General features: G+C 42.7%; 1 protein-coding gene across 3 annotated transcripts in view; it reads left to right on the plus strand.

Annotated features, from left to right (window-relative positions):
- Nucleotides 1-27,393, plus strand: part of ELMOD1 (ELMO domain containing 1) — a 135,752-nt gene extending 108,359 nt beyond the window's left edge. For 2 of the 3 annotated variants that reach the window (XM_073662197.1, XM_073662198.1), the window contains 5 exons: nucleotides 7,437-7,505; nucleotides 8,672-8,695; nucleotides 20,216-20,266; nucleotides 21,155-21,288; nucleotides 24,225-27,393. In XM_073662197.1, coding sequence (XP_073518298.1) covers nucleotides 7,437-7,505; nucleotides 8,672-8,695; nucleotides 20,216-20,266; nucleotides 21,155-21,288; nucleotides 24,225-24,397 — 451 coding nt within the window. In that variant the 3' untranslated portion in view covers nucleotides 24,398-27,393. The remainder of the gene's footprint in view (nucleotides 1-7,436; nucleotides 7,506-8,671; nucleotides 8,696-20,215; nucleotides 20,267-21,154; nucleotides 21,289-24,224) is intronic. The other variant, XM_073662199.1, reaches the window with a different exon arrangement.
- Nucleotides 27,394-27,824: the final 431 nt, after the last annotated feature.

Here is a 27,824-nt window from a genome sequence, read left to right on the forward strand (position 1 = left end):
TTTTTAAGACGCAGGTGACAAGAGCCAGTGAACGATTGGATATAGGGAACAATGGTTTACTGAACTTCTCTGTACAGTTCTGCCTTGACATAATTCCCCAAAACATATAAGGTCAAGGTGATTATTTTTTAAAATTTAATTTTGTCTTAGCCAATTGCGGAAGCTCTGCTTGCTTTTAAAGAATGGGCAAAAAAAAAGAGTTCTCCAGAAAGAAGAAAATTGTCTCTCTCTTGACACCTAATTATTTTTCACATGTAAAGCGCCATGGAATAAATGGCGCTATAATAAATAATAATAATAATTGTGTAAATCAATGTTCGACCCTTTAACCCTTCCCCATTCTCAGACAGTTTAAAGCTACGCTCCCATACCAACTGCCGGGATCTGTGACAGTTCTGATCCCAACTGTCAACCTTCAGCATTGTCATCAAACCTAATTGTAGAAAAAAAGGTTGGGGTTGAGAAGTACTATAAAAGAGAAAAACCAGGGCGCTGCAATATGTAAACTCAAACCATTTACCATACAAAAGAAAAAGATTAACATACAAAGAAACCTACGCACAGCCATATAAAATAACAAATATATATTGCAAATTTTAAAAAAATAAGCAAAAAAAAAACTAAATTAAAAACACTTGAAAAAACACCCAAAGGGGGCGGCAGGTTCACGGTTGTCAACTTGACTTTTATTTTTTTCTGGATGGCTTATCAAAAAACGACTAACAGACAATATTTTTTACTGACACTAGAAAACCATAATAAATTAGTAAGTGATCCATAACTACAGCCCGTAATTCTGACGTGAAGACATCATCTGCAGTCACTGTAAACTGTAAAGGGATAAGAAGTACAGTCAAAATAATACGTTTCTTCCGCTTCAAAAAAGATTTATTTTATGGACAGTGCAAAAAAATTGCCCTATTTTTATGGACTGTCTTGGAATTTTTGGACAGTTGGAGACTGGCAGGTTATACAGATTACCCCCTTTAATCACATAGGGTTTTTGTTTGTAAGTGTTCTTTAAAGTGTTTTTTATCAATGTGTTTTATTTTGTATTTTTTTTATTAAATACATTTGTGTTATATGTTTTTGGGGCAGCACGGTGGCTCAGTGGTTAGCACTGCAGCCTTGCAGCGCTGGGATCCTGGGTTCAAATCCCACCGAGGACAACATCTGCAAGGAGTTTGTATGTTCTCCCCTTGTTTGCGTGGGTTTCCTCCGGGTTCTCCTGTTTACTCCCACACTCCAAAGACATAGTGATAGTAATCTAGATTGTGAGCCCCAGTGGGGACAGTGATAATAATGTCTGTAAATTGTCTGAATTGTAAAGCGCTGCGGCATATGTTGGCGCTATATAAGTAAAAAGATTATTATTATTTTTGATTCTTTATATGTGATTTTTTTTTGTGTATCAAACCTTACATAGAGGTTTCTAGGAGAAAAAAAGCACTACATAATGGACGAGCACACCTCCAATATAGAACAATATAGAAGATAAGTTTATTAGACCATAGAAAATAAAACCATTTAAAAAAAGTAATCAATTGGCATGCAAGCTGCCCCCCACATAGCCGATGTCGAATAATCAAGCAATAATATATACCCCCAAATACATACAGATGTAACAATGAATGGGGAATGATACTCCATTAATGTGACAGTACATAATTAAGAGGGTCCCCGGAAATGTACATAGAAAAATACATATATAGATGGATAATGCATAAATTAATACATGCACAAAAATATATGTGAAATAATCTCAAATATAAATAAATAAAGACCCATTTGATGATAAAAAATGTATACATCAATATAAGTTAATAAAGACACATATCATAATAAATACCAGCCCCAATAAAGTAGCCTTCATGATAAAAGGTACTGTAGGACCATGAGTTGAATACCATCCAGAGGTGGGAAGTAACCCAAACTACTGAAAAATGCAAAAAATGCAAATAAATGTAAAGGATCCAGAGGCAATAGTCATTAGTCCCACAAGGGAATATATAAAGGTAGGCGTCCTATCAGGACACTGAATGATTATCTAAGGTGCCAGCTAGTATAGCGAAAAAGGGGGCCTGAATGGCGTCAGGCAGAGGACAGAAAGGAAGCCCCACGCGTATCGCCGTGACCGACACGGCTTCGTCAGGGGAATGGTATGCATAAATTTCTGGTCCGTTATATATCCTGGTAGAGAGTGATGATGTTTACCTATAGCAGCGTGTAACGGTCCCGCCGGCATGAACCGGAAGTCACATGACCGGAAATGACGTATGGGGCACCGCATCATCAGGTGACGCCCCCAGTAATGAGAAAGACGCAAACTCTGTAACTATGCCTCCCAGTGGGCAGTTATCAAGGCGCCCACGCGCAGTACAGCATAGAGATGTTGGTGACTGATAAATCTGTGCATAACAACACAGATATTGTACATATAAGTAACGGAGAGTATCTGCACATTGAAAACACACGTTACATAGAGATGGCCCCGCTTTTGCGCCCCTGGGCTGATGTCACTAATATAACCGCCTAGTACACTGCAAAAAACACCATGGCTTTTTTTTTTCTCCTGGCCTGTTAGGGATTAAAAAAACAAGTGGCATTAAAAAAAAAAAAAAAAGATTTGTGGTGACTTTGCCAAGACTTCGGTCACAGTCTACTTGTGTTGAACAACATTAATGAGACTGGACTTCACCTCATTGACGTAACCTTTTTGGTGCAGTGTAGCCTTAATAAGACTTGAGCACTGCTGCGGGAGGCCCCACTAGTGTCTGCCACACCTTTATATGGTCACTTAAGTGTATCTCTACACGCCTTTTACCAGAACTATCCTCACAAACTTGACACACTGGCTGTCCCCGGGTGTGTAGGCGACCTTTGTCCTTGTGACTGCCGCAGTCACTGGATTACAGACCGGTGACTCTACTGATTGATTCAGTGGAACAACTACAGTCTGTTTACAACTAATAATCCCAATAATACACCCCTCTCGAGTGTTGTTGGTACACTGAGTGCCCTCTTTGCCCTTTTCCTTCTCATAGGGTAATCTCTATGTCTTCTGACTCTTGGACCTGAAAAAGGAAGCAGACTGACCTGGACCTCCCCTGACTTTTCTAAACATGGACATGCTGCGACTGAGCCAGGAAGCCACTGTCTCCCAACTACTGGTCCAATCAATCTCTGCATCCTACTGACACTTCCATCTCTCCGGCCGCTCTCTGCCGCCTCTGCAGCCGCTCTCTGCCGCCTCTGCAGCCGCTCTCTGCCGCCTCTGCAGCCGCTCTCTGCCGCCTCTGCAGCCGCTCTCTGCCGCCTCTCCAGCCGCTCTCTGCCGCCTCTCCAGCCGCTCTCTGCCGCCTCTCCAGCCGCTCTCCACCTTTTCTCTGGCTGCTCTCTGCCGCCTCTCCAGCCGCTCTCCACCTTTTCTCCGGCCGCGCTCTGCCGCCTCTCCAGCCGCTCTCTGCCGCCTCTCCAGCCGCTCTCTGCCGCCTCTCCAGCTGCTCTCTGCTGCCTCTCCAGCCGCTCTCAGCCGCCTCTCCGGCCGCTCTCTGCCGCCTCTCCAGCCGCTCTCCACCTTTTCTCCGGCCGCTCTCTGCCGCCTCTCCAGCCGCTCTCTGCCGCCTCTCCGGCCGCTCTCTGCCGCCTCTCCAGCCGCTCTCCACCTTTTCTCTGGCTGCTCTCTGCTGCCTCTCCAGCCGCTATCCACCTTTTCTCTGGCTGCTCTCTGCTGCCTCTCCAGCCGCTCTCCACCTTTTCTCTGGCTGCTCTCTGCCGTCTCTACGGCCGCTCTCTGCCGTCTCTCCGGCCGCTCCACAGAGTTCACCTCAGGTTAACAAGTAACAGTCATTTTAATTTTTTATTTCATAAATCAACAGTATACATGAAAATGAGAAACTTTATAATTTATCTTATAAGAAAAATCTGCTTCTTTTTACTCCTTGATTAATGCTTAATTCATGGGTAAAATATGAAAACTCTGCATTAAGTGAATACAGACTTTCCCATAACTGAGATTGGACATGACAGTTGGTGCTTATAAAACTCTATGGAAAAGCGAGAGGAGAAGGGAGGAGCTTGAGGCCGACACAGACATTCTGCTGCAAGTTCACCATAGAACTGTGTGAGCACAAACTGTTATCTCCTATCTCAGTAGTGGGAATGTCTGTATAGACTGAACTGTGAATTGAGAATTTTGAGACTGAATGATAGGATATATTACAAAGTTTCTTCTTTTCATGTGTACTATTGATTTCTGAAAAAAATAAATTAAGATAACAGTTACTTTTTTTTTTGTTTTTATTTTTAATACTTCAATACATGCATTTTGGGCTAAAAGTAATTTTACTAATAGGATTCATTAACAATTTTACACCGTTTGCTTTCTAAACTTCTGAGCTGCGCTGTCTATTGCTGACTGCTGAATGCGTTAACTAAGAATCTGTCAGTGAGCCTGTTCAGACAGGAAGTTTTTAACTATTTCATCTTTCTTTTACTGAACTTCACTCAGCTGATTTATGATCACATGAAAGTTTTGCTTAACTAAATCAGCACAGAGGATCTCAGAAAAAAACAAGTAGGTTTTACAAAAAGAGCTCATTGACTAAATCTTAGTTTACTCAGTCTGCAACCAGAAATGTTCAAGGTCAGTTTCTACAGAGTAAGAAAAAAAAAAGGCCACTTCAGGTCACCCACAGATTTTCAATTAAATTCTGGTGTGGGCTCTGGCCGGGCCATTATAAAACATTTGATCTTCTGGTGAAGATCTTCTTTTGTAGATTTGGAGTTATGCTTTAAATCGTTGTTGTGCTGAAATTCCTCTTTAGCTTTTTAGCAGAAGCCTGAAGGTTTTGATGCAAAATTGACTGATATTTCGAACTGTTTATAATTTCCTCCACCTTGACTAAAGCCCCAGTTCCAGCAGCTGAAAAACAGCCTTAAAGCATAATGCTGCTTCCACCATGCTTCACTGTGCATATGGTTTTCTTTAGGAGATGCACAGTATTGGCTTTGCACTAAACTTATCTTTAGAAATTATGTCTAAAAAGTTCAACCTTGGTGTCAGCAAATCATAGCACATTTTACAATGTGTTTTTGGCAGACTTTGTAGGTATTGGCAAAACATAACCTGGCTTGGATGTCTCTGTTTCTTTGCAATAAAAGGCTTCCGGCTTTCCTTCCTACACCTCAGGCCAGAATATGTAGGATAATGGAGATCGTTGATACAGACAGTAAATAACCAGTACATGCCAGAAATTTCATGCAGCACCTTTTATGTTGCTGTAGGCTTCTTTCAGCCTCCCAGACTAAATTTATTCTGGTCTTTTCATCAATTTTCGAGCGACACCGAGCTCTAGGTGATGTCACAGTTGTTCCAAATTTAATCCACATCTTGATGACATCTTCACAGTGCTCCATTGTATATGAAATGTCTTGGAAAATGTTTTGTACCCTTCTCGTGACTGATAACTTTTAACAACGAGATCTCTTTGCTGTGTTGTAAGCTGTTTATGGACCATGGCTTTTGCTGTAAATTGCAACTCACAAAATCCTAGCAGAACAGCTAAACTTTAAATTGCGCTAATCAGAATCACTGTAAATGATGGCACCTTTATACTTACTACTATTTAGCACTAGTATAATGATTGACATCACAAATAAAAGATGCTAGAGTACTTGTATATGGACCCCAAAATGTTATGTGTAGAAAAAAACTAAAATTTATCCTGCAAAGAGAAAGGAGTGCATAAGGTATGAAATTCCAAGGTGAAAAATTGAAACCTCTTGTGTGGTCTTCAAGGAGTTAGACTTGAGCCTTGCCTCGTAGGTTATCTACCTATGCATGGATCTTGAGAGCGTTTTCTTCCTTCTTGAAGTGATCTGAATTATTCAACATATAACAAGAAATAACTTTGTAAGTAAATTGCATTATTTATTCTGTATTGATCTAAAGTAACAGCCTCCATTATACTCCAGAGCTGCATGCACAGTTCATATCAGCAACACTTGACAGGCCTAACCCTTTGGGTATATGCACCCAGCATCTTTTTCAAGAGGATTTGAAAATGCCTGGTGGCGACAAAAACTGTATGTTACTTCTTTGAAGTGAAGGAAACCTCTCTAAATTTCGTTACTGTCAAATCAAAAGGGTCTGTGCACACAGTTATATAGAAGCGTTCAAAAACGAATTCAGGAAACGTTCCTACTTTGAAGAGTTTTTAGGAGGAGTTTTTTTGGTTCCTGAAGCTGTTTTGGAGAATTTTTTTTAAAACACTGAACATATAAGCTGCAAAGTGATTTTACAATTAAAAATGAATAAGAAGAGTCTTTCAGGTATTTTTTCTGTGGTTTTTGAGGCATTTTTCATAGTGGATCCACTCCAAAAACTCTGTGTGCACGTACCCAAAGGCTGCAAAAAATGTTCAGGAAAAAAAGAAAACTCTTCCAAAACGTATTTAAAAACTGCATCAGGAAAAAAAAACCTCTTACAAAAGTCCACAGAAAAGAAGAGCATTTCAGGAAGCAGTTGTCACGCACTGTGTAGGAAAGACTAAGTGCAACACAAAGGGAAGAGGGGAAGGGAGCCCCGACTCTAGGGAAAGGGAGGAGTGGAGACCTCCTAGGCTGATCTGATATCACCCTGTCTCCCCTACTGTCCCTACATTGATTCTTCACCAGTCACAGCTCAGGAACCTACCCCTGTATTTCCCTAGCGCTTGGCCCTGGATAGGGAAGGGGGAATGAGCACTAGTCGATCCCCACTAACAACTGAAGACCACAAAGGAGACAAACATGGGGAAAAGTAGCTTAGCTTGAGCCGCCTTCAGAGAGATAACGCTAAACGTCCTTCTAGCACCAGAGAAGTAGAAAGCAGTCCGAAATAGCTCCAAGTGTTAACAAGGAAACATGGAATATCACCGGCACCTTCCTGCAGCAAAGTGAAACTATTTAAACACCAGGCCAGGGTGTCAATTAGAGCAGGAAGGGGGTAGAGTGAAACTGCTAAGAAAGTGTCTGTGATGACAAACGAAGAGATCTTCTGCAACCAACAGCTGGGCGACAGTCTGTCACATCTGACACACCCGTGACAGCAGTTTCCACTTGAAAAAAATTGTTTTTGAACACCTAAAAAAAACCCTCAAATCTTAATGTTCTCAAAAACTTGGAATTTCTGCTCAGTTTCTTCTTCGAAAACTAAGCAAAAAGGCTTCCGTGTTCACATAGCCTAAGACACTTGTTTCAGATTACTGTGATGTGACTGGGGTAACAATTTTACTCCTACAAAACTTACCAGATCACCTCGAGCCACAAAGTTTTGCTGGGAGAGTTGAGCTCTGAAGCCTGCAGAACTCTGAAAGCTGTATAATACGATCAATGTACTTTCTTGCTATCTTAACCCTATGTTATATAGTTTTGTTGTTTCTTTTTCATTGCAGATACTTTGCAGAGAAAGATAGCAACTCTGCACTGCAGATACTGTCTGATTCCCTTCAGCCAAAATGCAGGTACACTCGTGTTATTTATGCATCTGGATTATTCTGTATTTTTTACTTTTAGTTACACAGTCCTTCAGATAATAAGACTTATTTGTGAATTACACGCCGTGTCTTAAAGGAGTTGTCCAGTCTTAGAAGGGTTTTCCCATGATCAAAATTTTATTTTAATCAGTAGATCTTGGAATAATAATAACTTCCACAATTGGATGTGTTTAAATAAAATGTTCCTGTGCTGAGATAATCTTATAAATGTGCCCTGCTGTGTACTGTGTAATGGCTGTGTCTGACCGTGCAGGAACATGGTCTGATCATACAACAGCTCCTGGTCACGGGGGAAGAAAAAGAGTATACAGACAGGACAGTATTGGATCACAGCTGATTCTTTTTGTGAGGTAAAACATTTCATTGCCTGTTTTTAAGCAATGTTTTACCTCAAGGAAAGAATCAGCTGTGATCCCATGCTGTCCTGTCTGTATACTCTTTTTCTTCCCCCGTGACCAGGAGCTGTGGTATGATCAGACCATGTTCCTGCACGGTCAGACACAGCCATTACACAGTACACAGCAGGGCACATTATAAGATTATCTCAGCACAGGAACATTTTATTTAAACACATCCAATTGTGGAAATTATTATTATCCAAAGATCTATTGATTAAAATGTTGATTAAAATTAACTTTTTGTGGGAAAGCCCCTTTAACTCTATTATTCCCAAATCAGAAACCACTTCCTGCTTTCAACAAAGTCCGGCTCTATCCCATAATAAATTTCCAGCTGTCCCAGATTTCCCAGGTCTCCTGGGCCAAACAAATTAGTAAACCTGCCTCATTGTGTTACCAGCTCAGAATCATGTAATGTTGAAAGCTCTTTAAATTTCCTGTTTAACCTTTTAGATTTTTAATGAACAGACCCTCAATCTAGATTGTGAGCCCCAATGGGGACAGTGCCCATAATGTCTGTAAAGCGTTGTGGAATTAATGGTGCTATATAAGTGAGTAAAATAACTAAATAAATAAATGAATCCTCTCCCTAATCTGCTATGATATCTGTATCCAGATATGACTGCTCCGAAACAAATACAGTACCCCGGGGTAATTTTTGCTTATTGCATTATTTATGTTTCCTATAGTATTTTAGTTGCTTTATTTTCCTTTTTTATGTTTTTGCAATTTAAGGGATGTGAGTAAAGAGGACTTCAGGTATATCACTTTTTGATTAACTTTTTGTGTTTTATTTTTATTTTTTGTTAATTTTTAGCTAAAGATGCATTCCCACGCGTTTTAGTCACACACTTGAAAAAGTATTATATTATCTGGCCCTGCTCACATTTGGCAATAGTGATTATGTCAAGAACTAAGCCATCTCCATTCCTAACAAAAAAAACATTTATAGACATATTTTTTTAAGTTTGGAGAAGGGGGACCCCCCCCCTCCAAACTTAAAAAAAGATGTCTATAAATGTTTTTTTGTTGAAGGATTGTTTTCTAAAACCAATTCAGGGTAGCCAACAGGTAAAGTCACAAAGGGTGCACCAATTATTCCTGCTAAAGAGAAACCATTGGCCCTGATGGACCAGTAATCCGTCAGCCCTGCCTAAAACTACTTTGCATGTTTAAGCCGCATACAATGTGGGATTCAAAACTAAAACACTTATTATATATTATTATAATATAATAATATTATGTTAATTAATATTATATATATATATATACAGTACAGACCAAAAGTTTGGACACACCTTCTCATTTAAAGATTTTTCTGTATTTTCATGACTATGAAAACTGTACATTCACACTGAAGGCATCAAAACTATGGATTAACACATGTGGAATTATATACTTAACAAAAAAAAGTGTGAAACAACTGAAAATATGTCTTATATTCTAGGCTCTTCAAAGTAGCCACCTTTTGCTTTGATGACTGCTTTGCACACTCTTGGCATTCTCTTGATGAGCTTCAAGAGGTAGTCACCGGAAATGGTTTTCACTTCACAGGTGTGCCCTGTCAGGTTTAGTAAGTGGGATTTCTTGCCTTATAAATGGGGTTGGGACCATCAGTTGTGTTGTGCAGAAGTCTGGTGGATACACAGCTAATAGTCCTACTGAATAGACTGTTAGAATTTGTATTATGGCAAGTAAAAAGCAGCTAAGTAAAGAAAAACGAGTGGCCATCATTACTTTAAGAAATGAAGGTCAGTCAGTCCGAAAAATTGGGAAACTTTGAAAGTGTCCCCAAGTGCAGTTGCAAAAACCATCAAGCGCTACAAAGAAACTGGCTCACATGAGGACCGGCTCAGGAAAGGAAGACCAAGAGTCACCTCTGCTTCTGAGGATAAGTTTATCCGAGTCACCAGCCTCAGAAATCGCAGGTTAACAGCAGCTCAGATTAGAGACCAGGTCAATGCCGCACAGAGTTCTAGCAACAGACACATCGCTTCAGCAACTGTTAAGAGGAGACTTTGTGCAGCAGGCCTTCATGGTAAAGTAGCTGCTAGGAAACCACTGCTAAGGACAGGCAACAAGCAGAAGAGACTTGTTTGGGCTAAAGAACACAAGGAATGGACATTAGACCAGTGGCAATCTGTGCTTTGGTCTGATGAGTCCAAATTTGAGATCTTTGGTTCCAACCACCGTGTCTTTGTGCGACACAGAAAAGGTGAACGGATGGACTCTACATGCCTGGTTCCCACCGTGAAGCATGGAGGAGGAGGTGTGATGGTGTGGGGGTGCTTTGCTGGTGGCTCTGTTGGGGATTTATTCAAAATTGAAGGCATACTGAACCAGCATGGCTACCACAGCATCTTGCAGCGGCATGCTATTCCATCTGGTTTGCGTTTAGTTGGACCATCATTTATTTTTCAACAGGACAATGACCCCAAACTCACCTCCAGGCTGTGTAAGGGCTATTTGACCAAGAAGGAGAGTGATGGGGTGCTACGCCAGATGACCTGGCCTCCACAGTCACCAGACCTGAACCCAATCGAGATGGTTTGGGGTGAGCTGGACCGCAGAGTGAAGGCAAAAGGGCCAACAAGTGCTAAGCATCTCTGGGAACTCCTTCAAGATTGTTGGAAGACCATTTCCGGTGACTACCTCTTGAAGCTCATCAAGAGAATGCCAAGAGTGTGCTAAGCAGTCATCAAAGCAAAAGATGGCTACTTTGAAGAACCTAGAATATAAGACATATTTTCAGTTGTTTCACACTTTTTTGTTAAGTATATAATTCCACACGTGTTAATTCATAGTTTTGATGCCTTCAGTGTGAATGTACAATTTTCATAGTCATGAAAATACAGAAAAATCTTTAAATGAGAAGGTGTGTCCAAACTTTTGGTCTGTACTGTATATATAGTATTAATATATATATATATATATATATATATATATTATAATATAATTAATTAATATTGATATAATTAATATAATAATCTAATATATATATATATAAAATATACATTTATATTATTATTATTATTATATATAGATAAGTAATAGCTGATGAGCAAACACAATTGATGCCACGGTCACAAACTGCTTGGTGTAAGCAGGGTCTTTCTTAGTTCGGACGATTGTCTATTTTTTTTTAATCTATCCAATTTAATATAATAATTTTATAATATATATATTTTTAACATTTAGAAAATTGGTGATATTCCATGTCTGTGAGCAGGACTGCATCTTTTATACCATTTGTTAACAACTCGTTGTGTCTGCTTTGTGTTACTTGGTGTTGTGTTTTTGTGTCAGTTCTGTACATGATTTATGTGATGCTTCTGGAGGTTTTCTGGGAATTTATATTGGTGGCCTTTAGTTGTGTGAGGTCAGATCCTTGGAGATCCAGGGGTCAGACTGCCATAAAGCACATCCCAACCATACATCTGCAATGTGTTATCCTGAAAAACCTCTAGAACCCCTTAGTAACTAGGCCAGAAAAGGCCTTAAACGGAACCTCTCATGTTAAAAATGGTATCTGATCTGCGGGAAAGATGCTATAGAGCAGGAGGAGCTGATCAAATCGATATACATTTTTGTAGGAAAATTTTCAGTATAACTTGCATTTTAGCCATTGAAATCCCTGGTGTTTGTATGTATAGGAGTCCAGTGGGCAGTCCTACTTCCCTGTATGACTGTGCAGTAGGACCGCCCACTTGACTCATACATACAAACACCAGGGATATCTATGCAGGGGCGGACACAGACTGTAGTGGGCCCCTGTGCAAGAAATTTTTGGGGGCCCCCCCTCCCTTCATAAGGAAACAAAGTTATGTAAATGTGGCACCCCAGGGGTCTGGTTTCCACAGTAACAGCAATGTTATGTCTGAGAGCAGGTGGGAGGTCTCTTGGTCAGGAATCCTATGCATGCCACACCTCCTGCCCAGTCCTGGGAGGGGAAGGACTTCCCCTATATAAACCTAGGGCTGAGGCAGGGTTAGTGAGTAGAGAAGAAGTAGAGACAGAGAAGAAAAGCAGATATAGGAAAAGAACATCAGGAGCTCTGTGGGAGCAGTGCTATAAGGAGTCAGGGGCTGGCAGCTGCAGAGCTCGCCCTGACTGAGAAGCTATCACCGGACCCGGAGTCCGAGGCTGTGGGGACTAATCCTTACCCAGCAGCAGAAACCGCCCGGCAGGGGATTTCAGGTCCTCTGGCCAAGGAACCCGAAGGCACGGTCACACGCGTGGGACCAGCACCGCCGTCGTGGAGCGGACGCCACTAGAAGGCCCCGAGTCACCGGCCATACGGGTGAGCACCACACGGTACACTCAGGGACGTGGGCTACTTATACCCGCCTCTAGCAAGGTAGCCAGAAGAGTACAGTCAGTTTGGGAGGCCTACAACTCCGCCTGGCCAGGGGAGATCCCATCTGCTCAAGGACTGACCAGGCCCCGATCGCTAGCCAGTACTCCGCGAGGGTCTATCTTTATCACCAGTAAAGACCCTGAATTACACCGCATCGTCTCTGAGTGATTCCTGCTACCCCATCATCCACGTCGGCTGCCCTGAGGCCATACCCCTCCCGTTGGGGGTGATACTATCACGCTGCACAATCCTACCACCGGCCTCAGCGGTCTGCCCTGCAGCGGCAGCTCCTTCGCTGCATTCAACGGGTGGCGTAGTCGTCCAACATCTACCGCTAATACAGCGCCACTTAGTCTGACTCCCTGGGCACGGACCGGGTCACCGCCACGAGACTACAACCCTCAACAGATCCGGCTCCGGGTAAGCTCCCGCGTGCGCAACGCTGCGCGACACAGGCCCAGGGGTGCGTCATAAACATAACCCCCCCATGTGCATCTCTCACCCCCCCATGTGCAGATCTCACCCCCCCCTCGTGCATCTCTCATGCCCCCCCCGTGCATCTCTCATGCCCCCCCCGTGCATCTCTCATCCCCCCCACGTGCATCTCTCATCCCCCCCACGTGCATCTCTCATCCCCCCCATGTGCATCTCTCATCCCCCCCATGTGCATCTCTCACCCCCCCATGTGCATCTCTCACCCCCCCCTCGTGCATCTCTCATGCCCCCCCCGTGCATCTCTCATGCCCCCCCCGTGCATCTCTCATCCCCCCCACGTGCATCTCTCATCCCCCCCACGTGCATCTCTCATCCCCCCCATGTGCATCTCTCATCCCCCCCATGTGCATCTCTCATCCCCCCCCATGTGCATCTCTCATCCCCCCCCATGTGCATCTCTCATCCCCCCCATGTGCATCTCACCCCCCTGTGCATCTCTCATCCCCCCCATGTGCATCTCACCCCCCTGTGCATCTCTCATCCCCCCCGTGCATCTCTGATTCCCCCCACTCCTAGTTAATTAATTGTATTTAAAAAAAATAAAACTTGTTATACTTACCCCCATGCGATCCCTGCAGAATCCTGGCGCTCGTCCACGTCGCTGCCACCAGGTTCTCCTGACGTTCGGCCATGTGATGGCGCCACATACATAGCCAGCAGCTTTTGTTTTGGCCAAAAGATTTTTAAAGCATCCACCACGATAAGGTAGACTCTTCTGGCCGGGCCCTACTCTAACCTATTAAAATTTTCTTAAAATATCCAATACTCTTTTTAGATATATTTTTATTTAGTTTTCTTTAAGGGAATGTGTCATATACATTTTTTTTTAAAATGATCAATAATACCACATACAGGGAATACCGCCACATCATGACCAGACCACATATTACCACAACATAGTGACCGAATAATACCACACAGAAGGGAGAAAAACTGCTACACCATGACCAGACCACATATTACCACCACATTACTAATATTACCACCACATTACTAATATTACCATAAGTGTCATTATACACGGGAGCTCTATACATGGTATGTATAATGTAAGTGTCCAGGTAATCTAGTGATCACCAGTGACATTATACACAGGAGCTCTGTATATAGTGTCAGTGTACAGGTAATACAGTGATCACCAGTGACATTATACACAGGAGCTCTGTATATAGTGTACAGGTAATACAGTGATCACCAGTGACATTATACACAGGAGCTCTGTATATAGTGTACAGGTAATACAGTGATCACCAGTGACATTATACACAGGAGCTCTGTATATAGTGTACAGGTAATACAGTGATCACCAGTGACATTGTACACAGGAGCCCAGTACATAGTATATAGTGTAAGTGTACATGTAATACACTGACTCACTGGTGACGTCTCTAGGTGAAGTCCTTCAGCTACGCTTTTCTCCTTCATCCAGCACAGACCGCCATCACGTCTTCCAGCCAGGACTCGTCTCTGCATAAAATAACACAGTTATCTAGAGCACATTCTCCAACTTCTACATCACGCAGCTGAATACAGATATGCATCCACCATCAATATATGGTTAGTTATTATGCAACCTACCATTCCAAATATAAATTGTAATCCACCACGGTGCCCCCATTAACTGTAAATAGGCACTTAATATATAATTTAATTAGAACCTCTACTCTTTCCGCCAATTTGTTACCAATTACACTCCTGCATCCGCAACGCCCCCTACTCTATACTTCCTGCTCCCCGCATTCATTATTTACATGCAACCCCCTGCCCCAATTCATTATATCATGTCCGTGCTCTCCCCACCCCATCATCATTTATCATTTACTCTCCCCCATCCCACATTCATTATGTGCAGCTCATTATCCCCCTACTCCCAATTCCCCCATGTGCAGCTCTTATCCCCCCCATGTGCAGCTCTCACCCCCCCCCCATGTGCAGTTCTCAAACCCCCCCATGGCAAGCTCTCAAACCCCCCCCATGTGCAGCTCTCAACCCCCCCCATGTGCAACTCTCAAACCCCCCCATGTGCAGCTCTCATCTCCCCCCATGTGCAGCTCTCATCCCCCCCCATGTGCACATGGACTTAGGTATACTAATAGATCATAGACTGAACATGAGTCAACAGTGTGATGCAGCAGCAAAAAAGGCAAATACAATTCTGGGATGTATTAACAGAAGCATACAGTCTAGATCACGTGAAGTCATTATTGGTCTTTACTCCTCTTTGGTCAGACCTCATCTGGAATACTGTGTACAGTTTTGGGCACCACATTTTAAAAAAGACATAGACAAACTGGAACAAGTTCAGAGAAGAGCGACCAGAATGGTGACTGGTCTGCAAACCATGTCCTATGAGGAACGGTTGCAGGATTTGGGAATGTTTAGCTTGCAAAAAAGAAGACTGAGAGGAGACTTAATAGCTGTCTACAAATATGTCAAGGGCTGTCACATTGTAGAAGGATCATCTTTATTCTCATTTGCACAGGGAAAGACTAGAAGCAACGGGATGAAACTAAATGGGAGGAGACACAGATTAGATATTAGAAAAAACTTTTTGACAGTTAGGGTGATTAATGAGTGGAACAGGCTGCCACGAGAGGTGGTGAGTTCCCCTTCAATGGACGTCTTCAAACAGAGGCTGGACAGACATCTGTCTGAGATGATTTAGTGAATCCTGCTTTGAGCAGGGGGTTGGACCAGATGACCCAGGAAGTCCCTTCCAACTCTACCATTCTATGATTCTATGATTCTACATCTCTCACCCCCCCATGTGCACATCTCTCATCCCCCCCCATGTGCACATCTCTCATCCCCCCCCATGTGCACAGCTCTCACCCCCCCATGTGGACGTCCCTCATCCCCCCCATGTGCACACCTCTCACCCCCCCCATGTGCACATCTCTCATCCCCCCATGTGCACATCTCTCATCCCCCCCCATGTGCACATCTCTCACCCCCACCCATGTGCACATCTCTCATCCCCCCCATGTGCACATCTCTCATCCCTCTCCCCCACATGTGCCCCTCTCTCATCCCCCCACATGTGCAGCTATCACCACCCCACTATGTGCACATCTCTAATCCCCCTCCCCCCATGTGCACCTCTCTCATCCCCTCCCCCCATGTGCACCTCTCTCATCCCCTCCCCCACATGTGCACCTCTCTCATCCCCCTCCCCCACATGTGCACCTCTCTTATCCCCCTCCCCCACATGTGCACCTCTCTCATCCCCCTCCCCCACATGTGCACCTCTCTCATCCCCCTCCCCCACATGTGCACCTCTCTCATCCCCCTCCCCCACATGTGCACCTCTCTCATCCCCCTCCACCACATGTGCACCTCTCTCATCCCCCTCCCCCACATGTACACCTCTCTCATCCCCCTCCCCCCACATGTGCACCTCTCTCATCCCCCTCCCCCACATGTGCACCTCTCTCATCCCCCTCCACCACATGTGCACCTCTCTCATCCCCCTCCACCACATGTGCATCTCTCATCTCCCCCCCCACATGTGCATCTCTCATCTCCCCCCCACATGTGCATCTCTCATCTCCCCCCCACATGTGCATCTCTCATCTCCCCCCCCACATGTGCATCTCTCATCTCCCCCCCCCCACGTGTGCACCTCTCTCATCCCCCTCCCCCCCATGTGCACCTCTCTCATCCCCCTCCCCCGATGTGCACCTCTCTCATCCCCCTCCCCCCCATGTGCACCTCTCTCATCCCCCTCCCCCCCATGTGCACCTCTCTCATCCCCCTCCCCCACATGTGCACCTCTCTCATCCCCCTCCCCCACATGTGCACCTCTCTCATCCCCCTCCACCACATGTGCATCTCTCACCCCCCCACATGTGCATCTCTCACCCCCCCACATGTGCATCTCTCATCTCCCCCCCCACATGTGCATCTCTCATCCCCCCCCCCACATGTGCATCTCTCATCTCCCCCCCACATGTGCATCTCTCATCTCCCCCCCCCCACATGTGCATCTCTCATCTCCCCCCCATGTGCATCTCTCATCTCCCCCCCATGTGCATCTCTCATCCCCCCACATGTGCATCTCCCATTCCCCCCACTCCTAGTTAATTGTATTTTAAAAAAAATAAAACTTGTTATACTTACCCCCATGCGATCCCTGCAGAATCCTGGCGCTCGTCCAAATCGCTGACACTAGGTTCTCCTGACTTCCGGTCATGTGACAGCGCCGTCACATGACCGGAAGTCAGGGGAATCATGAAGGCGCTGCCGCAGCAGCGCAGCGCTGAGATGTCCCGGACCCGGCGCTTAGCATGGGGCCGGGGGCCCCATGAGGAGAAATACGCACAAGAGGGGGGCCCCCAACGGGGCTCCGAGGGGGCCCCTACCGGCCGGGCCCCATACTGGAGTCAGGACAGTCATGCCCTGATGGCGGCCCTGCTGGAGGCTGGAGGGGCCCCCTCTCCCTCGGGGTCCCCGTTCAATGAACGGGCTGCACGGGCGGTAGTTCCGCCCCTGTATCTATGAATAAAATGCAAGTTTTTACTGAATATTTTCTCACCAAACTATAAATCTTTCTGCTCAGCTTCTCCTTTTTTATCTACAGATTGCAAGTACAACATGACAGGTTCCCTTTAAGCACCGACCAATTTTATTCATTTTTGCCTCTGCCTTTCAGAAGCCACAACTTTAGTTTTTTTTCACTAACATGGATGCATAAGGTTGTGTTATGGAAGACATATTGTGTTATTTTTCAATTCTGCTTTGAGGTACATATAACTCACTCCATAATTTATATCCAAGGGGTAACGTTTCTCCTTGCGGAGAGTGACATGTTAAGCATGTTAAAGTGAGGAGACTTTTAAGCCGCAATGCTCCTCTAGGACATATGCAAATTGTCTCTTCAGAGAGAAAGAGGACTAGAATTCTAGTGTCACCTATAGGAAGTAGTAATCCTAAAAGTCAATATTGACTCGTCAAGGAGCCTTATTACATGACTTAGGATAATAGCCAAAACCAAAATCTCAATTTGCAGACACTGTGTTTCGGGGTACTGCCCCTCGTCAGGGCAAAGTGTGAGATATGGTTTGGCCAGAGGAGCATTGTGGCTTAAAAGTCTCCTCACCTTCACATGCTTAACATGTCACATTCTGCAAGGAGAAACTTTACCCCTTGGATACCGGTCAGACGCCTCTCACCAAGCCAAACCATATCTCACACTTTGCGCTGATGAGACGCAGTACCCCAAAACACAGTGTCTGCAAATTGAGATTTTGGTTTTGTCTAGTATCTTAAGTCATGTGACAAGGCTCCTTGAAGAGTCAATATTGACTTTTAGGATTACTACTTCCTATAGGTGACACTAGAGTTCTATTTCTCTTCCTCACTGTAATTTATATAATTTTTTGCAAACATAGAAAAAAGCAATTTTCAGTTCCGATTTTTTTTAATTTTTTTACTGTTGACGTTTTACAAGAAGTAACGTACGAATTATCCAGATTGTTACAAGCATGTGAATACCTAATATGAGTAGGGTTTTTTATATGTATATAATATTTATTTAATCTGAAAAAATTGTAAATATTTTTTTATTTTGATTGGGACTTTTGTTACTTTTTTTGTGTGTATTTTTACTTACATATTAGAGATCTCTGGAAAACCATTTTTTTTCCTTTTATTGATTTTGTTTTTCCAATGTAACTGGGGCATCCATAGGACCCCCAGTTACAGGGGAGAACAGCCCACTAAATTGAAATAAGTCACTGTAAGAGCTAATCTGAGTTTGCTAGTACTCAGCATGCTATCATTAGGTCCTACAGAACCATCAGCAGTACCAATGCTTCTATATACTACATGGCACTCATTGAGTGCTGTGTAGCAGGCAAAATAGAAGACAGAAGCGGTAATAAGCTGTTTTTGTCTTCTCCTCTGGATCTACGGTTGTGTCTGACAGCCGGGGACTAGATCTGCTCCTTCTAGATTTTGGGAGCTTTAACCTCGCGCTGTAAACTTACAATACCGTGACGTTGAAGCTCAGGATTAGTGACGAGCGAGCGTGCTCGTTTAACCCTTTCACTGAGCATGCTTGGGTGCTTACCAAGTATCTTCGGAGTGCACATATATTATGTTCGAGTCCCTGTATCTGCATGATTTACAGCTTGAAGACAGCCTCAACACATGTGAGGATTCCCTAACAAACAAGCAATCCCTGCATGTGTTCAGGCTGTCTTATAGCTGTAAATCATGCAGATGCAGGGACTCGAACATAATATACGAGCACGCCGAAGCTACTCGGTAAGCACCCGAGCATGCTCAGTGAAAGGGTTAAACGAGCATGCTCGCTCAGCACTACTCATGACCAAACACCGTAAATTTATGGCACTTGATTGTTATGGAGTTTATATTTACCACTGTCTGATTGGATACATATCCTGCGATTCAGGTGGGGAAATGGTTTGATTCATGTTTTATGATTTTCGTGTGTCGTGTTTTATGTTTTTCAACTTATTTTAGTGCATTTCATATCATGCAATTGTTATCACTATCGTAAATGCCTCCATTTATAGGTACCAATGGAACCTGCATCTATTTCAAGAACAAGCCCAATCACATGCTGTTCTGTACTGACAGGGCCGGGACACTAGAGAAGAAGCACAATATGTTTTAACTTTAAAGCAGACCTGTCGCCAGATTTCACAATACATACCGTACTTGTTATTATATACATCTCTTGCATCAGATGAGGCCGATGTAATTACTTTTAAAGTTCATGTCCAAATGGCTGTATAATACCATTATTAAAACGAGCATTTTAAGAATCTGTAGAATGAAATATCTTTAATTAGTCTCCATCCACCCAACCTGACTGACAGCTGTGGCTTATACTGAGCAGTTTTAGATTTCAACTGCAGCAGGGAGGAGGGACACTGAGGAGTTGCCAATCAGGCGAGGTGAACGGAGATTGAGTTAAACATTTTTTAAGGATTATGCAACCTTTCTGACAGATTTTCAAAGTAAGTACACCAGCCTCATCAGGTGTGTGTGTGTATATATATATATATATATATATATATATATATATAAATATATATATATAAATATCTATTTCCTAATATATGCTGTTTGTACTTTGAAATCAGGTGACAGATCCACTTTAATGGTTTCAAAACGGGGTCATCTATTGTATTTGTGCAAAAATCAGAAAATTAAAAAAAAAAATGTGCAAAAAGCAGAAAATAACGTACCAAGGAATCATTTCTAGGAGCATACTCCAGAACTGTAAATGACAGAAACTCTCACATTTACTGAGGTTTTGTTTGTGGTGTTTTTTTTTTTAACCATAACAGTGTGACCTGTGTCTTAACGTGTTGGTCACACATCCCACTCATCTCTGTATCTATATGTATTTCTGTGTCTCCAACTTGGTTTGTTAATTGGTATATTTTTTTTTCTAGTAAATTCAATAAAATGGAATGGGAAATGAAAAAGTTTGACAAGGCTATTGGGTATGTTTATAACAAAAAAATGTGAAATCTCTGACAAACATTAGACGTATAAAAACCTATCTCTAAACTGTATATGGTACCAAACAATATGTATTTCTAGTTTTTTTTTTTACTGTTTGTACTTAGAAACCTGGACGTACATTTGCAAGAAGGGGTTAAAAGTAAAATTAGTAATCTTGCAATTTGCACACAGGCGATTTGGGCTTATTAGACTCATACTTTCAGGAAGAGTTTACAGCAGTTTCCTTATCATCAGAGGCAGGTTTACAATAACAGGTTAACACCTCTATACACAGCTAATAACACAGGATCCACCAACCACAATACGTGATGTCAAAGCTGACCTGCTCCCCCTCCCTTCACAATGACTTTTGCACACACTCATTAGATGCTTCAATAGGAAAAATAGGGTCAGAGTCTGATCATTGTGGCAAATGTGCATGTGTTATTTCCTAAAGCAGGTAGTTTTAAAAAAAAAATTGCCTCTGTGACAATGGCAAGATTTAAATTTTTATTTTTACTAAAGATTGTAATATGGAGAAAAAAAAATGGCAATTAAAAAAAATAATACATTAAACATAAAAAAAAACCCCGATTTAAACAATAGGTAATTTTCAGGTTGACACATTCTGTTTAATAAGGTATTTCGTCCAGTTAGTAAAGTGGCCAATGCATTAATTATCTATTCTTATTTTCATAAGGTAATGCATGTCTTATATTCATGAACTTTCCTGACCTGGATATTTTCAACACCATAAACATAATTAATATAAAGTCATAAAAGAAATAAAAATACAAAAAGAAACAAATACGAGCCTGATCCCTATTATTTTTTTATACTATGTATAACTCCTTTTGTAAAACCTTTACTCTTGAATCATCACACAGATACTCATTTGCCATTGTTGGGATTAACATTACCGACCTGGCCTACAACCTGCTGATAAGTGGGGCCCTCAAAACACATCTGTACAATGTGGCCCCAGAAGCTCCGTCCTTGCATCACTTCCAACAAACTTTCTGTAAGTATTTAACACCTTTCACATATAAATACTATGTATTTCTGCAGTCCTAGGCATAAAATATTGAGGATTTTTTCTTCTCTAAGTTTGTTTTTGCCAATATCTACCGTAAATAAAAATCATAAAAGAGCATACCTGTAATTTCTACAATAATGCGGTCAGGATCAAAGTATTTACATATCAAAATATATACCAAAGATGAATTCCAATGTATTTTAACCTAAATGGGCAGTGGCTAGAAAAAGGCCAGTGAGAGGGGTGTTAATTAGGACCCAAGCAATTTGGTCACTACAAAGAGGGTGATAGGGGTCAGAAACAGTGTGAGAGATAAATTAGGATTATTAAATGAACTAATATCTAATACACTCAATGCTAAATGCATTTGCTTATGGGTAACCTTTGTTTCACCCCAGGGTATTAAGGAAGTTGGGTATACCAACAAAGGTATCTAATAGACTCAATGCTAAACGCATTTACTTATGGGTAACCTTTGTTTCACCCTAGGGTATTTAGGAAGCTAGGTATTCCAACAAAGGTATCTAATAGACTCAATGCTAAACACATTTGCTTATGGGTAACCTTTGTTTCACCCTAGGGTATTTAGGAAGCTGGGTATACCATCAAATGTATCTAATAGACTCCATGCTAAACACAATTGCTTATGGGTAACATTTGTTTCACCCTAGGGTATTTAGGAAGCTGGGTATACAAACAAAGGTATCTAATAGGCTAAATGCATTTTATTATGGGTAACCTTTGTTTCACCCTAGGGTATTTAGGAAGCTGGGTATGCCAACAAAGGTATCTAATAGACTCAATGCTAAACGCATTTGCTTGCGGGTAACCTTTTTCACCCTAGGGTATTTAGGAAGCTGGGTATACCAACAAAGATATCTAATAGACTCAATGCTAAACGCATTTGCTTATGGGTAAGCTTTGTTTCACCCTAGGGTATTTTGGAAGCTGGGTATTCCAAAATAGGTACTACAAGTGGTAATCAGTAATTAAGATTTCTAATTGTCAAGGAAAGGAAAATGATCAAAGGAATGATAGGTTCTCCTTTTAATTTACCTTTGCGTAATTAATACTCATTAAGACTCAATGTTTATAAAAGGCTATCGGGGAGTAATTTTGCCATGTGATTAACCATTACTAAAACACATTTTTGAATCACTCTCCCCTCCCACAGAAATGAAAGGTGATACATGATGAGTTTAACTTGATTCCTTCCCCTTCATTCAACTATCCGCTGCTAGATTAAGGTTCATGACATCATGGTTTTGTGACTTCAGGACGTGATCAATGACTTGACTGATCATTGTGACGCGCCCCTGGGCCTACTTGGTGTAGCGTTGCGCACGCGGGGACTACACGGAGCCGGGCCTGTTGGGGGTAGTAGTCTCGTGGCGGTGACCCGGTCCGTGCCCAGGGAGTCAAACTGTGGGGCTGAGTATTAGCAGTAGATGTTGGACGACTATGCCACCCGTTGAATGCAGCTATGGAGCTGCCGCTGCAGGGCAGACCGCTGAGGCCGGTGGAAGGGTTGTGCAGCGTGGATGGGATAACCCCCAACGGGAGGGGTATGGCCTCAGGGCAGCCGACGTGGATGATGGGGGTAGCAGGAACCACTCAGAGACGATGCGGTGTAGTTCAGGGTCTTTACTGGTGACAAAGATAGACCCTCCCGGAGTACTGGCTAGCGATTGGGGCCTGGTCAGTCCTTGAGCAGATGGGATCTCCCCTGGCCAGGCGGAGTTGTAGGCCTCCCCAACTAATTGTACTCTTCTGGCTACCTTGCTAGAGGCGGGTAAAAGTAGCCCACGTCCCTGAGTGTACCGTGTGGTGCTCACCCGTATGGCCAGTGACTCGGGGCCTTCTAGTGGCTTCCGCTCCACGACGGCGGTGCTGGTCCCACGCGTGTGACCGTGCCTTCGGGTTTCTTGGCCAGAGGACCTGAAATCCCCTGCCGGTCGGTTTCTGCTGCTGGGTAAGGATTAGTCCCCACAGCCTCGGACTCCGGGTCCGGTGATAATTCTTCAATCAGGGCGAGCTCTACAGCTGCCAGCCCCTGATTCCTTGTAGCACTGCTCCCACTGAGCTCCTGATCTTTCTTTCCTATAGCTGCTCCTCTTCTTAACTCTACTCTTCTCTCTAACCCTGCCTCAGCCCCAGTTTTATATAGGGGAAGTTCTTCCCCTCCCAGGACTGGGCAGGAGGTGTGGCATGCATAGGATTCCTGACCAAGAGACCTCCCACCTGCTCTCAGACATAATATTGTTATTACTGTGGAAACCAGACCCCTGGGGTGCCACAATTGCATCAATCCTGATTTGCAGAACCAATATTGTTAGCCTTAAAATGAGCAACATTTTGCATGCTTCACATTTTTTTAAGTCAGGATGTGACTTGTGAGTGAATGAGTTAGCATTACTTTATTACTTTCTCTTATCTTTATAGATCACTTTTATTTCCCATCGAAGCCTGGTTTAGAAAACATATTTTCAGATATCCTATTTTCTGTCTTAATAGAAGTGAGTTCCCTATCTAGGGTCTTAATCTAATTGCCAGAGTAGAGCTTCTTCTGCTCTGGGGGACCTAGCACATTCTTGCATTACACATGTAGCCTATAAATTTGATTGGATGCCATGTAATGCTTCTTTTATCCTGCGGTAGCGCTGCAGGAATATTGAACACTTGCTTTTGAGTTTGCCCACTGTTTACAGCCTAATCTATGGAGTCGTGAAGTCTGTCTTCACTCATTTGCTATGGGAGCCAATCCACTTAATCATTGATTTCTGATTGACTAAAAGCTGTCTACAGAGAGGTCCAGAAAAATAGTATCTAACCCTCATGATCCCAACTTTATCCTCAGTTTTGAGAACCTGCCTCTCTTTATGATTTGTGGACTTAACAATTTTTGAAATGTTTCGCCCTAGGCTTTCTCATGCACGAGTTTCACAAATTTTGGATTGACGAAGATCCATTGGACATAATGGAGTTCAATCGTGTCCGCAACAAGTTTCACAAGCGTATCTTAAAGCAGCTCCAGAAGACGGACATGGCTTTGTGTCCCCATTTCGCGGCCTCGGAAAGCTTGGTCAATGTGTAGTCATCTGCATTCTAGAATCCCAGATCACTGCCTCACTATAGTGTCCATTATCATGGCGGCCGTGCTGTATGACCACAGCGATTGTATGCATGCTTTTTTTGGTAAAGTACTCATCTCTGTTTTGATTCTAAAATATAAAATCCCAAAGCTTTTAGGCATCATGGGATTTGTTCATTCGATGGTTGCGCATATTGCGGGTTACGCAGTGTTATATCTTCATCTGACATGAGAGTTTTCTATTTTTTTTAGATTTTATTTTATTTTTTCTCATAGTTCAGCATCGAAGAGTTGTATTTGTTCCATTCACCGTAGGTTGATGTCTGACCGAGCCAGCTCTTGTACTGTAAGCATTTTATGATCCCTAATATTTCTACTGACCTGATGCTACGTTTACATCATTGAGCTGTCTTAACTATATATACTGCATATACATTGCTTCTAGGTGTGTCATAAGAAGGTAGCAGTTACAAAAAAGTGCTAATATGAAGAGTTTAGAGCAAAATGACGAGTTTCGAAGGGCCTAAGTGTAAAAGCCTCCCTCCTTGCCATGCTTTCCAGTTGAGTATTCTTGAGTTAAGCGATCTGATTGATAAAGACTCCAACTTCATAATTTGTGGTGGTCTTGGTGGAGATTATACGGTCTCAGTGCAGATGGTTTACCGTTTCATAATAAAGTGGTTGAAAATGTATTTCTAAATTCATGTTGGATATGTATATAAAAAAAGTTGGCTATGTCAAAATGCATTGGCATGAGGAAACTTATTTTTGAACTCTAGTTTAGAAAAGCCCGTTTTCTAATTCACTATTAGGAAGTTTCTTGAAGGGAAAGTCCTTGTTCCTCATCTATTGGCCAGATCATATAATGCCTCTCACTGTGAAGGATCCAGCACATCCATGCATTACACAAATAGTCCATTGATTCCAGAAGTCACCATGTAATACGTCATGTCCCAGGGATGATAATTGAACACGTGTGTACAAGTTCTCCAACACTTTAAAGTTGATCAGTGGAGACCCAGGTGATGAACTCCATATGAGCAGTGTAACTTCAGGGGTTCCTTCATACAAAAAAAAGCATTTGCCGAAACAACAACCCAAATGTCAAGGTTTTACTGGAGCCGGAGATCATCTGGTCTGTCAGCCAGCTGGGTAATCTGCGATGGCCAAGTCTGCAGGATCTGCTTGATCGGTGTCCGTTTCCTCACAGGTCCTAGAATACCACCTCTTACCTGCCGGCATCCTCGGATCATCTTTTGATTAGGTGACCTAGCGCGACATGATTTTTGTGGCATGATGCACATGTGATATTGCACTAATTTTAGAAAAACCGGGATCCGGCACTGCTTTCAGATTGTGTGCGTTGAAACAGCAATGATGAAACTAACTAGATTCAGCAGCTGATTAAATTGCTCACCAGGAAATAGTCCAATAGTAACGTAAGGAGAAAATGGGGCACCACCACTGCTCTTTAAAATAAGCTTGTTTTGCGGTTCCAAACATAGATTGAGGAGACAATGCGGCCAACAGCCGTTTCATGTGTAAGTCACTCTTCCTCTGAGCTACCATGGCCCACAGGAAGGGCGACTTACACTCAAAATGGCTCTCCTCAATCTCTGTTTGGAACCACCAATAAAGCTTATTTTAATGCACAGTGGTGGTACCCCGTTTTCTCCTTTTATTACATGTAATATTGTACTAGGCAAGCTAATCAAAAGAAAGGTCTTTGATGCCATCAGGAGTGGTACTCCTGCTCCCGTGCAAAATCACTGTTGTAGCTGATGAGTAGGATCTTTGACTCAAATGGCACCAACTCTAATGGGCACTCGCAATATTTATTGTACGAGGACCTTGTCAAAAACAAGAGGGAGAAAAGAATGGATAATGTATACTTTAGTTCAGTAAGATTTTCGATAACGTCCAGTTAGGAATATGTTCAAATTCATAAGATCCTTAATAGAACTCCTCAACATACAGTGTGAGCCAAATGTCAGGAACAACCCAAATATTCGGATTGTGTTACTTTGAATTGGTCTAAATTATTGCAGAAAAACAATAATGAAATAAAAGGAGTATTTCGAATTATGGAATGAATAATGTGTTCCATGTGATAACCCCAGCAACTTGAAGGATAGAAGAACTTCAGTTATGGGGGGTATGCGGGAGTCTCGGAGCAAGAATAGACAGCATGCTCTGCCGATGCACCTGAATACATGGGAGCAATCCATATAAATAAGGCCTAGTTAAAATGTAGTGGTCAATTAATGGGATTTTCTTTGCCCCAGTCAAGGAGGCAGTCAAATTGTAGACAGATAAAATCCCTGATAATGATTTTTTTTTAATGGAATTACTGAATTTTACACCAATAACCTCTCAGTATGTATCAGAGTATAATATATCTATGATCGCTTCTTGACACTTTTATGGATAAATCATCTATTTTGTCAGAATACAAACTTCATAAGAAAATTTTGATGTAAAACAATCTATTTTCCGAACAAACTTTTTTATATTTGCTTATTTCAAAAACATTTCTCCTATTTTTGAAAGCTGAGGAGCAATTTCAATAATGTTATTAAAGATATTGGAATAAGAGATGGAGCAATAAGGGGAGCGGACCTTGGAGCCCTTTGTCTGGGGGAATGCAGACGCTTCTCTGCAACATTAAAGATCAGTGGTATTTTTAATTGGATGATCATGTTAACTATACAGTGGAGATGTTTTCCTACATCCATTTCACTATATGGATACTATACTGACACCGGCTGTCAGGACATACAGGGAGATGCCACTTTGCAACAGCTGGAAAGTTTCTGGCTGGCAGCCTCTGCTGTGTTGCATGCCATTGTATGGTGGGGTATGATATCAGTAAGGGAAAGCCAGTAAACCACCTTGAAAAGTACAGATGTGTCCTTCCTTATAGATCCTCTTGGTTCAACTCATCCCTAGATGAAGGGCACAAGATTACCAGCATTGAAAAAAAAAATGATTTTGTGATACTATCAAGAGCTATTTATGCTATATGTGCCTAAATGCAGACACCCAATTGTTTGTGATGTGTATTGCGTCCTGTTGAGGGTTTTGCTTGCTGGAATGTCATGATAATGTATTGAATTTGTATAGTGAAAAAACTGAGTGTCTCAAAGGAAAAGTTTCAGAAAGTTAAGGGTGAATCCTAGAGATGAGCAATCGATTCGTACTGCCCTGGTCCGATGTCCAGTCTCTCCCATAACTTCTGAACCCAGCATCCTTGGTCGGGCATCTTCTGGCTAGTCAGTAGGCCTTACTTACCATCATTATGTGCATATTACGCCTTCACATCATGACTAGTGTTGAGCCACCCCCGTAGTGTTCGGGTTCGGTTCGGTTCGTCGAACACCGGGATGTTCGAGGAACTGTTCGTCGAACTGTTCGTCGAACACCTTAGAAC

Source organism: Phyllobates terribilis, unplaced genomic scaffold, assembly GCF_046119375.1.
Source record: "Phyllobates terribilis strain yellow unplaced genomic scaffold, ASM4611937v1 Scaffold_2__4_contigs__length_985480577, whole genome shotgun sequence".
Taxonomy (NCBI): Eukaryota; Metazoa; Chordata; class Amphibia; order Anura; family Dendrobatidae; genus Phyllobates; species Phyllobates terribilis.